General features: G+C 48.4%; 1 protein-coding gene and 2 pseudogenes across 1 annotated transcript in view; 1 reads left to right on the forward strand and 2 right to left on the reverse strand.

Annotated features, from left to right (window-relative positions):
* Positions 1 to 3,638: 3,638 nt before the first annotated feature.
* LOC120602272 (uncharacterized) lies at positions 3,639 to 3,757 on the reverse strand (annotated as a pseudogene).
* An 846-nt stretch (positions 3,758 to 4,603) lies between these two features.
* On the forward strand, positions 4,604 to 4,722 carry LOC120602267 (uncharacterized; annotated as a pseudogene).
* A 5,031-nt stretch (positions 4,723 to 9,753) lies between these two features.
* Positions 9,754 to 14,385, reverse strand: part of ANKRD33 (ankyrin repeat domain 33) — a 33,599-nt gene continuing 28,967 nt past the window's right edge. Inside the window, exons 4-8 of the mRNA XM_039862226.1 lie at positions 13,423 to 13,703; positions 12,838 to 13,045; positions 12,464 to 12,593; positions 12,146 to 12,286; positions 9,754 to 11,042 (exon numbers count right to left, since the gene is read on the reverse strand). Coding sequence (XP_039718160.1) covers positions 10,330 to 11,042; positions 12,146 to 12,286; positions 12,464 to 12,593; positions 12,838 to 13,002 — 1,149 coding nt within the window. The 5' untranslated portion in view covers positions 13,003 to 13,045; positions 13,423 to 13,703 and the 3' untranslated portion in view covers positions 9,754 to 10,329. The remainder of the gene's footprint in view (positions 11,043 to 12,145; positions 12,287 to 12,463; positions 12,594 to 12,837; positions 13,046 to 13,422; positions 13,704 to 14,385) is intronic.

The following is a 14,385-nucleotide window of genomic DNA, read 5'->3' on the forward strand; positions in this document are numbered from 1 at the left end:
CTCTCCTTCCGCCCTCAGGGACTCCCCTCTCTTTCCAAATCCTTCAGCCTCCTCCCTCCGTCCCCTTCACCCCCTCTTGTCCCTCCCCTCTTCCGCAGCCTCTCTCTGCTCAGCTCAGGGTAAACAGGCCCAGATGGGGCGGCTCTGGGTAGATGGTGAGGATGATCTGAGCCCCTCCAACCCTCTGACCGCTGCCAGTGACAAGGATGCCTCTCCCCACCGTGGGGGGTCAGGATGGAGGGAGAGGCTGGGAATTTTTTGGCCTGCCCGCTTTGAGGCAGGGCCCTCACCCCACCTAATAGAGTTTTAGAGACCAGTACTAGAGCTTCCCTCCAGACACTGCTCTGACAAGGTGGACAGGGCTTTGGAGGAGAGGAGAATGGCTTCTCTCCCAGGAACAAACTCTTCCTCCTGATGCCCTTGCACAGGCTCGGGGCACTGATGTCATCGTCTTGCTTCATTTGTTCCAGGTACTGTGAGCGCACTGAAGGCAGGACTCCTGACTTATTCCTAGGCTCCTGGTTAACCACCAAGACTCTGAAGTCTGAGAATCCAGACAAGTGTAACCTTAGACAAGTGACATCTCTCATTCCCTCAGTCCTCCATCTGTCCTCCATGGGCATAATAAACACTGCCAGCCTCATAGGGTTGGCTGAGCCTGACACAGGATAAGCTCTCAATGAAAGCGTTTAACTTAATAAATGAAAAGGCTGAAGGGGGGTGCCCTCAGCCAAGTGGAAAAACGTGGGTATTAGAAGCAAGAACAGATCTCTAAGGTATTTTCCTCTCATATAGAGATTCTGTAAAATGGACCACAGCCCCTCCCCCCCCCCACCCTTGGACAGGAATAGAGGCTGGGGGACACAATGGCTAAATGCTCAGGCATGCATCAATTGTTAACTGACCTCACTTCCTCTGCTGAAACCCTCCCCACTCTCCACCCGCAGCTGCTTCACTACTTGTGAGCATGTGAATTCCAGAACCAAGGCACGCCCAAATTTCAGTGTCAGGACAGAACTGTGTCCTGTAGCCAATAGGAAGTACTATGGGATTACAGTATCTGCTCTTACAGATTAAAGTGGCCACTCGACACTCTATTAGCTGGAGAACTGGGAGTGTGGCCTGTGTCCGTCTTTCGTACCCACTCTCTCCGCTGCCCTGCTATGGCTTCTGATAAACCTCTTCCAGCCCCAGCCCATGGAACTCTGTCCTGGGAGGAGAAAGCATTCAATTTGAGACACACACTGAGAACAGAAACATTGAGATGAACAAGAGCTGAGAGTCCCCACTGAGAGTCAGTGAGGGTGGGGACTTTATCTGGGAAGAGTTCATGAAGCAGATAAAAGTAGAGTACGATTTGGAGGAGGAAGGCAAGGCCTGATGGGGAACAGGTTATTTTTCATGCTGGAGTCTTCCCCACCTCCCTGGCAGTGAGCCCTCTGGACCCTGACTGGTGCTCTTTGGAGCTTCTTGTGAATCCCATGCCTTACACAGCAAGCAGAAAACCTGCGGAGGGCATCAGAAAAGGGACAGTTGGAGAAGGCCGTGGAGACTGAGCCCAGTGAGGAAAGGGAAAAGGAATCGCAGACTGTGTCCAAGTCTACAAGAATTAATTACTCAAGAGGACCAGCTGTTCCTCATAATCAGTGAGGACAGAACAAGAGGAAACAGGCCCAAAGGACTAAGATTTAAATTTAGATATTTACAAGGATTTCCCAGCAGTGTGTGAAGCAGAGGCCTGGAGATCCTGGGAAGGGTATACAGGTGAAACTTCAAGGAGATTCTCACCTATGAAAGGCAGGTGACCTGGAGTCTGGCATGAAGGCAGAGGGATGGACAACTTGACTTTTCAGAACCAGCTAGGAGTATTGAGTTCAAACATTGCTCTTGCCACCTGGGCAGGACCAGTTCATGGGTGTTTAAGCTGTGGAGACACACAACCCCTCGTCCCCCCATGCTTGGTTTAATGCTCTGCTGTTGCCATCTTGAAATTCTTAATAATGTTCGAACAAAGGGCTCGGCATTTTCATTTTGTACTGAGCCCCACAAATTATGTAGCCAGTTCTACACCAGGGTGAGAAAGAAGAAAGAGCAAGGGAGGAAAATTAGCAGAAGGTGAGCTGAGCTTTGTTGCTCTTAAATTGCAGAGTGAGAGATTAGGTCAGACAACCCAGGGATTTTTCAAATGTGAGAGACATAAAAACAATAGAACAGGGTACCAAGGAGGAAGAACTGTCGGTATCTTTTAGGAGAGAAGTGAGGCAGATACCTGTGAATTCCATTTTCCATCTATTCAACACAGAAGAGAGAGTCTCGGCTTTGTGAGCTGGATGAAGCCGAATTTTGCCTGGAGGAAGAGGAAGTGACCTCTTGAGGTCTCCTGCAGCTCAGGGAAGAGGCGCCATGGTGTCCTGGTTCCAGGCTAGGATCACCACTCTGGGCCTCAGCTTCCTCCTCTGTACACTGAGGCGTTTAGACCAGATACTCCCGAAGATCCTTCCCAGCTTTATATGATCTTCTTTGGCTCTAAAGTTCAAGAAACTACTTGGTCTCAGGCTCTGTTACCACAGCTCAGGTAAAAAGGCAATTTGTCTGTGCCCGTTTGGGGAATGTGGGGACAGCCCAGAACCTTAGGAAGAGGCTGACAAACAGGAGCCAGATTTCCCAAGCCACCGAGTCACCTTCCTTTTCTTCTCCAGCTCCTCCAGGATATACCCTAGATGGATTCATCCGCTCCTGGTCCACCCCTGGGCCCTAGGATGACTCATCTCAGGATGGAACATCTTGAGGAAGGGCTGGCACGTCAGGTCTGAGATTAGACGATGCCCACACAATGCCTTTGGGTGGGTTGGCATGCCGCCTGGGCTCTGATGAGAAGCTGCTCTAGGACTGTCTCCTCCCTTGCAGTCCAGTGACCTCTGGATTTGTCTCTCTCCACAGGACTCCTTGAGGCTCTAACTCTCCTCCACCAAACTGACCCCACCAAAGGAAAAAGAGGAAAGGGAGTGGAAAGAGCCCAAGCTTGGAGTTGGAGCCACCGTGTGTCAATCTCAGCTCCCATACCCGCAAGAAATGGCTGGTAATTCCTTTTCTGTCAATTCTCAGAATAAAAGCAAAATATCTGTGAGAGCCCTAACAGCTGGAAAACCCACACAAACGTCCAGTTTGCTTTAAGGGAGGGAGGCTGATCTGTGGGATAGGAGAAAGCATGAACCAGGAGTCTGGAGATGGGAGGCTTGGCTGTGCGACAGTGGTCTCTATTTTCTTACTTGCTCAAAAATGGGTACCTCTTCTATTAATAGCTACCTGAGGGGTTGTTATACAGATGAATGTGTAGTTACTGCAGAGGACTTTGAAGTATGAGGCAGCCATTCTGAAAAAAATGCAAGATGTCCCTAATAAGCATAGGGGGAAATAAATAAAATTCTGCAGATGAGTTTATGAGAGGCAACTGTACCCACATCCCCAGACCTTCTTGATGAGGCCAAGCTATTTGTTTCTCTGACATTTACTTCGATAACTCTAAATAATGCCTTTGTAATATTATCTCTAGATTTTGTTCAGCTTTGTTGAGGTATAATCGACAAATAAAATTGCAAGATATTTAAAGTGTACATCATAATTTTTTTTTTTTTTTACACCTACAGCTCCTGGTCTTCTGAGGTGGTCTCCCATCCAAGTACTAGCCAGGCCTGACCCTGCTTAGCTTCCGAGATCAGACGAGATCGGATGTGTTCAGGATGGCATGGCCATAGACCATCATAATGATTTGATAAACATATACCTTGTGGTAGGATGCCTTCCATATAGTTAACATATCCATAAACTCACATTTTATTTTATTTTTTTTTTTGGTGAGAACATTTGAGTTCTACTCTCTTAGCTAATTTCAATTTTACAGTCAGTGTTTTCAACTACAGCCACCACGTTTTACATTAGGTCCTCAGACCTTATTCATCTTATAGCTGAAAGTTTGTACCCTTTTACCAACTTCTCCCTATTTCTCTTACCCACCAGCCCCTGAAAAACACTTTTTTATTCTGTTTCTATGAGTCTGACTTTTTTTATATTCCACATATAAGAGATACCATGCAGTATTTGCCTTTCTGTTATTTATAGATTTTTTGTTTATTTTTTAATTTTTTAAATTAAGTTTATTGGGGTAACATTGGTTAATACAATTATATAATTTTCAGGTGTACGTTATAATTTGACATCTGTATATGTTATTTATGGATTTAAAAGCTTCAGAATTTAGGTCATTTAGTTTCTCTCCCTCCTAATTTTTGATCGTTAAGTTATTATTTTGTAAAAGTAAATAATATCCCTTTAGTTCCTCTTCTATTACTATCACACGGTATCTCTTGACTCTTCACTAATTAAGCAAAGATTGTGGCACCCTGCACCCTTCCCTAGAGCTGCAATTTTGCTGCCAAAAAAAAAAGGAAGACATCAACTAGCCAGGGTGAATGATCTTGTTACTGAGGGATGTTCAGTTGAAACTCAGGACAGTGGGGATGCCTTGAGGGCCTGGGTGAGCATTTTAGATGGCACAGGAGTTCCTAGAGGCATCAAGATATTTGCTTACTCTAAAAAAAAAGCAGTTTACAGCCATGCCACGCTGAACGTGCCCGATCTCATCTGATCTTAGAAGCTAAGCAGGGTCGGGCCTGGTTAGTACTTGGGTGGGAGACCACCTAGGAAGACCAGGTGCTGTAGGTGTTTTAAAAAAAAGAGAGAGAAGTGAAAAAAAGCAGAGCTTGAGTTTGCTGGGGTGAGTGTGGTCTGAGTTGGCTGGCAAGGGGGTAGGAGCCTGGCAGGTTCTTGCGTGGTGGTGAGGGGACCTTTGCTGCTCGGAGGGAGAGTTTTAAGAGTTAAGGGAAACTTCCCCAAAGGGGAGAGCTTGGTATCTGGACAAGGATGGCATCCCCAATTTCGGGGAGTAGGTAATGGCGCTGGCTGGGAGAGAGATTATTTGATAGAGGGGCTGGGTGGCTGGGTGAGGCCAGAGGCCAGCGGGATTTCCTTCAGCTCCAGCCACTCGGGTGGGTGGGACCGGATTGCTGGAGCTAGACACAGGAATCTGCCTTTGTTTCCAGCTGGAGGGGAAATGCCATAAATCCTGCCCCTTTCCACCCCTGCAGCATCTGTGCCCAGGCTCTGCCCTTCCCAGCACCAGAGGGCCTGGTACTGAGAGGCTTCAGTGAGCTCTTGTCTCCAGGACCCCCTCAGCTGCAGGCCTCTGCTCCTTATTCCCCAAGGCAGATCACTGGCACGGATGTAGGAAACAGGTCAGGAGTGTCCAAGGCTGGTCTAGAGTAAATAACTACAAAACAAGATTTAGGTTTTGACCTGTTCACTACTCTCCTTTCCTCCAGAGGGACCATGACTTTTCCCAGTTAAGAAAGATACCTGGGTCCAAAAGGAAGGCTTTAGGGCAAAGCTTAAACCTCCCTTAACGCCGCTAATTCCTGCTACAAATGGTTAGGCAGACTCTGACACTTCAACTGAAGTCACACAGGCAACGTATGGAGGTGGATGGCCAGGGGAATGCAAAGTGTTGGGGAGCAGAGAGGATAGGAGGGGATGGACCAGGAGCCCAGGGAATTGGGGGAACCCTGTCTTTTTTTTCTTTGTCAATGAGTCTATGTGCTTGTGTACCTGTGTAAGTGTTATGTGTGCTTGTGTGTGTGGCCTCTCTGGATGCGACTAGGAGTTCGTGAGCCAATGGGCCCGTGTATACTTCTGTGCCCATGAGCCTGAGGGTCCCTGTGGGACCCTAGCTGAACATATATCTGCATGTGACATGGCCTGTGTGACTCTGGTCGAAATTTCATAGTCCATCCATCCCCGAGCCTTGCCCTCAAGTCCTCTCTTCAGATCTGGTATCTTCTTTAACCACGAAGAGCCATGGTCCTTCTCAGGAAAAGGAGAGAGGTGAGCAGGTCTGAACCGCTGCATGAACCCTGGCCAGATGTATTTCTCAGAATAGCCACCGGAGATCTGGCAGGAGCGAGAGGTGGGCCAGGGGGATGGAGGGGAAACCGTGGGGAGGGGTGAGGCTGTCCTGGTGGTTGGTGTGGTGAAAGATGCATGGATGTTTTCAACCATTTGGAATGTATGACTGCTGGAGAGTAGGGAATCCTTTCTAGATGCCCCCATTTGGGGAAAAGAATGCCCCCGTTGGGGAACCTATGAGTTTCCCCACATATGTGTCCCCTTGCCTTCTCTTGACCCACCTGGAGTTTCCTGGGGCATGCTCTGGAATTACTGGGGTCACTGCCACTCTTGGAACCAGATCAGCCCCTGAGAGGAGGAAAGAGATGATAAAGGCCCCTCTAAGCAGCCCGGACACTGATGGAGCCTGAATTCAGTTCTTTTCTATACACATTTATTGAACCTGTACAGGCTGGGCACTGAGCCAGGAGTTAGGGAGATAGAAATGGTTTCTGCCCACATAGAAGTGAGGATAGTGTTCCCCAAGAGTTCCCACATGCCTGGCTGATATTCTCGTATGTATCAGGATAGCCAACTCTGCTGGCCCTTCTATAGGAGGTCCTCAGGGTGGGGAGTGGACACATGCACACACAGGGAGCAGGGTGTCCGGCCATCGGTGCTGCAGGAATGGGGGGTGAGTCTGGAGTTGGGAGTGCAGAGCCATGCGGGAACTGGTCTGAGAAGGCTAAATGGGATAAATGTGTGTTTTTGTTTAAGAGCCGCCAATATAGTATCCTAGAATCACAGGGGAGGCCATGAGGCTCCAAAGACACATCCGCTGGCCTCCTCCACAGAGCTGTCCCCTTGGCATTTCCTCACCCTGCCACTCAGCACAGGAACGAAAACTGCTGTTTACTGGGCGCCGAGCCAGGCGGCACTCACTGCCTCACATACTTCTCCATGTTTAGGAACACGACCACCCTGGAAGTAGCGATTATATATTATTGCCATTTGACGTTACAAATGAGGAGACTGAGGCTGGGAGAGGTCCCTGGTGGCAGAGATGATAAGAGGCAAGATCAGGATTCAAACCCAAGTCTGCAGGGCAGCTTCGCTGTGGCCTGTATTCCGAACAGCCAGGGGCCTTATCCTGGGTTCCTTTGGCTCTGCTGATGGGAACTCAGTTGAGAAGCCTCAAGAGCTGGGCTGGGGCAGGGAGAAGCCCGGATGTTAGTGGAGAGAAAGGCTCACTTTGGGTGGCACAGGCAGAGCAGCCCACATAGGCCTCTTTCTTCTCTGGTAGCCTGCAAGGCTGTCAGAAGCTGTTAGAGGATTAGAGAGAGATGGTGTGGCCTGAGAGTAGGAATTGGAGGACTGCAGGCCTGGGACTGTAGCTGCCCTGGAGATGGCCAGGGATGGAGGGGTGGGTGTTCTCCAAGATGGAGAGGCTTCCTTTGCCGGGAACCTCTATACACATTGTCCGACCTGGGGCCCAGGCGTTACTGCCTGGTCAGCCTCTTGACCAAAGTCCACCCCATGTCAGCCAGGAGGGAGGGAGAAAGCCACAGAGGGCTAGTTCTCTGGCCCTGAAGATTCTGCAGTCACCCCTGTTACCTTGTAAAATTCAAGCTGCTTGGAAGTGGGAGGGAGAATCTCAGAGAAACAGGGAACCCACGCTATGGGCAGAAGCCATGTGCTGCTGTGGAAAAGACACTGGCTTCAGAGTCCCACAGACTTAAATTCCAAGTGCCGCTTAGCCACTTACCAGCTGTTGCTTAACCTTTATTGCCTCAGTTTCCTCAACTATAAAATAGGAAGGTTGTGGGGATTGCATAGAATAATGATGGCATTAATCAGGCCAGGCATAGTGAAAAGTGCTGCATTATCTCATTTAATTCTCACCACAGCCCTGTGGTGATGTTATTATTATCTCCATTCTAGACATGCGAGTCTTGAGATTCAGTCAGAAAGGTTAAATAACTTGCCCAAGGTCACAGGCCAACTTTTAGGCCAAAAAGTGTAACCACCAAGCTGTTTCAAGCCTGTAAATGTAGTTCTTTCCCCGTCACCTATGCCCAATGCCAGTGCTGGCTTTATGTGCTTCAATTTCAGCAGTAGATGGGGAGGGAAGAATTCTGGCTCCAGGACCCTTTCATAGCACAACTCTTGGTAGCACTTTACATATACAAAGCCTTTTTACCCATGTTATCTAATGGATCATCCCAATAACCCTGTTTCCCCCCGTTTAACAGATGAGAATGGAGGCAAGAGAAATTTATGTGCCTTATTAGGGATCGCACAGGTGGGAAATGGCAAAGTTAGCCTTGAACTCATTCCAGTCCACAATGGTTCCCTTCAGAACCCTCTGGGAGAAACCACAATCTAATCCTAATAGTTGTTTTCACCTCAATGTGTGTGTGTGTGTGTGTGTGTGTGTGTGTGTGTGTGTGTGTTCCTCTAATCAAAGAACAGGTTTATTTTTAATTTTTCAAAATTTGGTAATACATGATTAAAAAGTCAAAACATCCTGTGAAGAAGAATTCCAAATAATTTATGTAGATAGTCCACCCCCATGGAGATGGAGCATAACTCCCTACTCCTTTAGTGTGGGCTTCATACAATGACTTCCTTCCAAAGAGTACAGTATAGAAAGGCGGGAGGAAAGCGTAACTTTCTGGTGGAGTAACCTGACAAACACAACCTCAGCCAGGTGATCAGTCAGGGCAACTCGACCTTGATAAGTCATGTTTATAGTATGTCCCCTTGATATGATATGATGAGAATAGCATATCACCTCTGTTGTCTTCCTCCTGAAAATCCATAATCCCGGTCTGATCACAAGAAAAAATCAGACAAATCCCAATTGAGGAACATTCTACAAAATACCTGACCAGCACTCCCCAAAACTGTCAGAGTCATCAGAGACAAGAAAGGTCTGAGAAACTGTCACAGTCAAGAGGAATCTACAGAGACATGGAGACTAAATGTAATGTACTATCCTGGATGGAATTCTAGGCAGAAAAAAGGAATTAAGTAAAAACTAAGGAAATCTGAATAGCGTGGACTTTATTAATAATAATGTATTAATGCTGGTTCATTGATTATAACAAATGTACTATACTCATGCTAATAATAGAGGAAACTGGGTATGGGGTATAAGGGAACTCTGCTCGATCTTCACGATTTTTCTAAAAATAAAATTTATTTCTTTAAAAAGTCAAAAATTTCAAAAAGACAGTCAATGAAAAGTCTCTCTTCGATCTCTGGTCAGCTGTTCAGTCTTCTGGCAGAGAAAACCGTCATGATTCTTTCCAGGGAGGTTCCAGAGAAGCAGCAGACGTTAGTGTTAAGAGTCTGGCCTCCACAACTGCATGGCTGGCTCTCAATCTTGACCTCTGCCAGTTTCTAGCTATGTGACCCTGGGCAATTCCTTATCCTCTCTGTGCCCCGTGTTCTCAAAGATAAACTCTTCGTAAGATTATTGGGAGTGTTAAATGTCTTAATATATATTATATATATTAATATATATAATATATATTACTATGTATAGTAAGTAGTAGCTTTTATTATTACAAATAGAGAAGCAAATGTACTTATGCAACAAATGCATTAAGAAAAAATATCCAAAACTTGTAAATAAGACACACAAAAAAATCACAAAGTGCCCTTTTCAGAGATACTTTAGATCATTGGCTAATAACCCCACCTATGGGTCATCTTGGGGAAGTCACTTTGTTTGACATACTGTTTACTATTGATTGGGGCCCAGATTCTGCAAAGTTAAGAGATTAACCTGTAGAAGATGGATAAATAGCAAATTATTTTTGTCTGGTAGAAAAAAATAGTTATGGTTTTATTGTCAGACAGGAATTAACTTTTTGTATCAACTTTGCAATCTTATTCCAGCATTCTTTTTTCCACTGACTGTTAATAACGATTTTTATGTCTTCCTTTGATCCATGCTGCTGGTTCACTCATTAAGTAGTTAAATGAATCTTGGTACTCACTCTATACTTGTATTTGTTAAGTTTAGCTTTGTGCACATTTTACCTTGACAAATAGTAGCATGCCATACACACTGTTCCACCTCTTGGTTATTTTCAATGAACACATTTTGAAGATAATTTCATATCAGAACATAAAGAACCTGTTTTACTCCTGTTTTACCACTATATAGAATACATCATGTGGGCATACAGTAGTTATACCCATAATCAATTCAGCCAGTGTCCTATTGGTGGGCACTTAGGTTGTTTTCACTCTTTCACTGTTGCAAACAATTCTGTATGAATAACCTTGTACATAGGTTTACAGGAGGATGGGAAGGCAAAAGGGGCTCTACAGGGCAAAGGAGCCTATGGGAGGGGCCTGATTCCCTGCTCCTAGGCTGGCCTAGCCCATCTTCCCCTGGCTCTGTGCCCACCTGGCCTCCTCTTCCTGCCTTCTCCTCTGCATCCTAAGCTCCTGGTATTGCCAGAGAGGAAGGGTCAGCCTGCGATGGCCTACAGGCCTGGGCTCTGGCTTGCTCTGGTTGGGAGATGAGGGTGCCTTGGAGAGGAGGATCTTGGGGACTTGGGGCCTGAAACTGGGCTGTAGCCACTGAGGGCACATGCTCAACACACCTTGAGGACTCTGGTAAGGGATGAGGACCCGGGGGCCAGGCACTACCTGGGGGGGCTGAGGTACTGGGGGAGGGGGAGGAGCAGTGCCTAGCAGCTCTGGCACAGACTTGCTTCGGGTGCCCAGGGCAGGTGGGCAGTCAGGGCACAGAGTCTGGCAGGCGGTGGTAAGAAAGGGACTGGCCAGGCTGGTCGTGATGGTCACAAGGTGGTCCAGGACACCCCCCTCTTGAGGAGATTGGGTGAAAGGGAGGCTCAAGGTAGTCTGTAGTCTCTCTAGGAGAGATGGGGCAGCTTGGGCCTGGGCTTGGGCCACAAGTCCAGGCAAAGCTGGCCACTCCGGTTGGTAATGCTGGCTGAGCTGCTCCACTTGGGGCCGCCGCTGCAGCTGCCGGATCCTTTGCACAGTGACGAAGCTGTCAGTCAGCACTGCCCACTCCAGGGCTGTCTTGCCCCGAACAGGATCCACTGCTGTCAGGTCAGCACCTGGGAGGGGCACAGGAGTGATGTGGGGTGGGGTGATGGTGGAGGACAAGGATTGGTGATTTGCAGGAGGGCAAATTCTTTAGCAGCAGAACTTAATTTGGATTAAATTCAAAACCAGAGTTCCATCCCGTTGCAGCTAGGATCTGGGAGCCCTCAGTGGCTACAACCCAGGGACGGGACCAGCCCCAGATCCCAACCTCCTGTTTGAGACTGGTGAAGAAAACTGAAGCACAAAGAGGGAAAAAGACTTCAGAGACACCTATGAGGCATTTCCAAACCTAGAGCAGAATAGGGACCCCCTGAACCAAGGAACTAACCAGAGGGGTGGTATGCATGTTCCTCAAGAAGGGGGAGGCCCAAGCTGTACCCTCTGGGGCAGGTGGATAAGGGGAGGGGGCCCAGTGATTCCCACTCCTGGTCCTTCTCTTCATTTCCACACCCCTCTAATCCTGGGGAAGGGAGAGGAGCAGTCACTCTGAGGCAAAGATGGGGGTGCAGAACTCCCTCCCGTCTCACCCCAAAACTAATCTGATGGATGGGGAAGGGAAAAGGTGGAGTCTTGGGTTCCTGCAAAGTGACCAACAGAGGACAGCCCCACCTCAGGGAACAATGAGGGCCTGTGACACCACAAACAGTGTGGACTTCGTCCCAGGACAACTGCACACAGTCACATGTCTCAACTACACATCATTGTGATCCTGGATCCCTAGATTGTCAGAGATGGAAATCACCCCAGAGAAGGCCAACACCCTCATTATACTGGTGAGGCCCAGAAGGGAAAGCCATCTGCCCAGGGTCACTCAGCTAGTGGCAGAGCCGGGATGAGAACTCCAGAGTCTGCTTCCAGATACCAACCTTTTCACTTAAGATTCTGCAGCTGGTCTAGGTTATCCTCCCAAACGTTCTTTTCTGGGATCACCATAAGTAATGTAAATAGAGTTATCAATAGCTGGACTTTGTTGATAGTGGGAAGCCAAGCACACTCCCCTCCTCCAAAGAATCAACCTAGACTGATCCTCCATTTCCACCTCTCTCCTCTCTGCGACTATGACAGCTGACTTAGTGTCTGTTGGGGGAGAAAGTGGAGGCCATGCCCCATGCACCTGCCATGAGAAGGGCAGCCACACATTCAGAGCGGTCCCGCATAGCTGCCTTCATCAGCGCCGTTAGCCCCCGCTGGTCCCGGCGCTCAAGGTCCAGGCCTGCATAGTAGTTGAGGAGGAGACTCACCAGAGGTGCATGGCCTGCAGAGCACCAAAGGTAGATCTTGGCTCCCCAAGAAAGGAGTGATGAAGCCCCAAATCCACCCTCCACCCAACACATCAGAGTCTGGGGTGGGAACATCATGCAAAGAGTGTGGGGCTGTGTCCCAGTCTAGAGATAGGGAGGATTGGTAGAGGGTGGGGCCAGCAACTTCATACCTGCTTGGGCAGCCAGCATGAGGGCTGTGTCCCCTTCTTTGTCCTGCTGGTTCACATCCAGGAAAGGACAGCGACTGAGCAGGGCCACAACACTCCCGAAGCCGTGGTAGCATGCGACCATGAGGCCTGTCTGGGGGAGGGGCAGCTCAGCCCCCGTGCTTTCCTCCATGAGCTCCTTGGGGCTCCTGTGCCCTCTAAACCTACTTCTGTCCCAGAGATGTTCCAGCCCCTGTGAAGACCCACTTTCCCCAATTCCCTTCCTGTTGAGGACTCAGGCAGTGGGTGCTGACCCTGAAACTCTCTCAGGATAAGTGTGGTGTGATGGGGACACAGAGCTGCCTCAGCTGTCCTAGGAAGCACCTGGGTTAGCTCACCCTCCCATTGCCGTCCACCTGGGTGGCTTCCTCTGGGGAGACCCCATCATCCAGTATAGCTTGGAGCTGGGCAGAGTCATTGCGGACACAGGCCCAGTACAAGGCCCCCAGCTTGCAGCCTGGGTCAGGGGTCTCATTGACAGGGCAGAATAGTGCCTCAGACATGTCCAACTGTCTCCTCAGCAGTGGCAGCTCTTCCTCTTCCAGCCTGCGGGCAAGAAGGTGAGTCTCCTCTCCTCAGGCAGTTGACATCTATAACACAGAATGGAGGGGAGCAGCGTCTCCCTGGATCCCAGGGAGGGGTCCTAGCTTCTGCAAATCACCCAACCCTTAGGAGGAAAGCCTTTTCTCACTAGGGTGTCCCACCCCATCCACGTTCGAGGGAGGACAAGTGGAGACAGGGAGGTCGAGTGGCAGTCGCCCCAAAAGGGTAGAAGTTGTTCAATGTAAATGAGGATCCCAGTGAAATTCAAGAAGGGAGGTCTTCTGTTTCTCATGGGACCTTACCTATGGTTTGGAGGCTCCCAGAAAGGCAGTCATTGCTGGGGCCCACAGCATCCCCCAGACTCCTGAGAGTGCACTCACCGGGTCTCCGGAGCGCTGGAAATGGACTCTCCCTCCACAGGAAGCAACGCAGGTGACAGATGGCTAGACTTAAGGAAAGAGCTGCTGCAAAAGCCCCGTCACTGAGCTGGATCAAGCCGGGTTAGTAAGGATGCGGGGCAGGAGGGGCGGGCGCTCTCCTCTCCAGGCGACGGAGACCCGCCCCAAGGTCCAGTCCAGAGTGGGCGGGGCCCGAGTCACGGTGGCTCCTCCCTGCGGAGTAAGACCGTTTGGGGTAAGACCTTTTTCTCACTGCCCGCCTTCTGGGAAGACCAGAAACAGACTCTTGAAAGATGGAAGAGTCACGACGTCTCCGAACCCAGCCCAGAAATCCTGAAGTCCCTTCCTCTTTGGTGGAGGGGGACTTGGTGAGGTCGTGGTAGTGGTGTGACAGGGTGGGAATGCGGACCCTGTCCTACTAAATAGGGGCTGGGACTGATGTATGTGAGTGTTGGGGATGAGTGGGGGTGTCCAGGGGTCACCTGGACCTATTTTTTGAGATTCTAAGAAAATTAAAACATAAATAATTGCCGAATTAGGAGTACAGAAATTATGATATAGTAAGTTTAATAGATTAGTTGTGGTGTGGCAAATTAAATACGAAATATTTAAATTGTATATATATTAAAATACATTGATTTAATTATTCGAATTAAATTATTAATTTAGTGAATTGTTAAATTATTTTTAAAATTAATATTAGCATTAAATTTAATAAATTGGTTTTGGACCGCAGATGTAGAAAATTGAGCCAATCACATTACTCTTATTTATACCACTCCCAGCATCAGACCTTACAAGATCTTTCCTGCTTTATTTTACCTTATTTAGCTTATCTCTTTTATCACTGATCCCCACAGCTCATTCCCCTCCTCCATTTCTTTACCAATTGGCACTCAAGTATCCTTGAAAACTTACACTTCATTGAAAAAAGTAGTTTTGATT

The sequence above is a fragment of the Pteropus medius genome, unplaced genomic scaffold (assembly GCF_902729225.1).
Source record: "Pteropus medius unplaced genomic scaffold, Ma_sr-lr_union100, whole genome shotgun sequence".
In the NCBI taxonomy this organism is placed as follows: Eukaryota; Metazoa; Chordata; class Mammalia; order Chiroptera; family Pteropodidae; genus Pteropus; species Pteropus medius.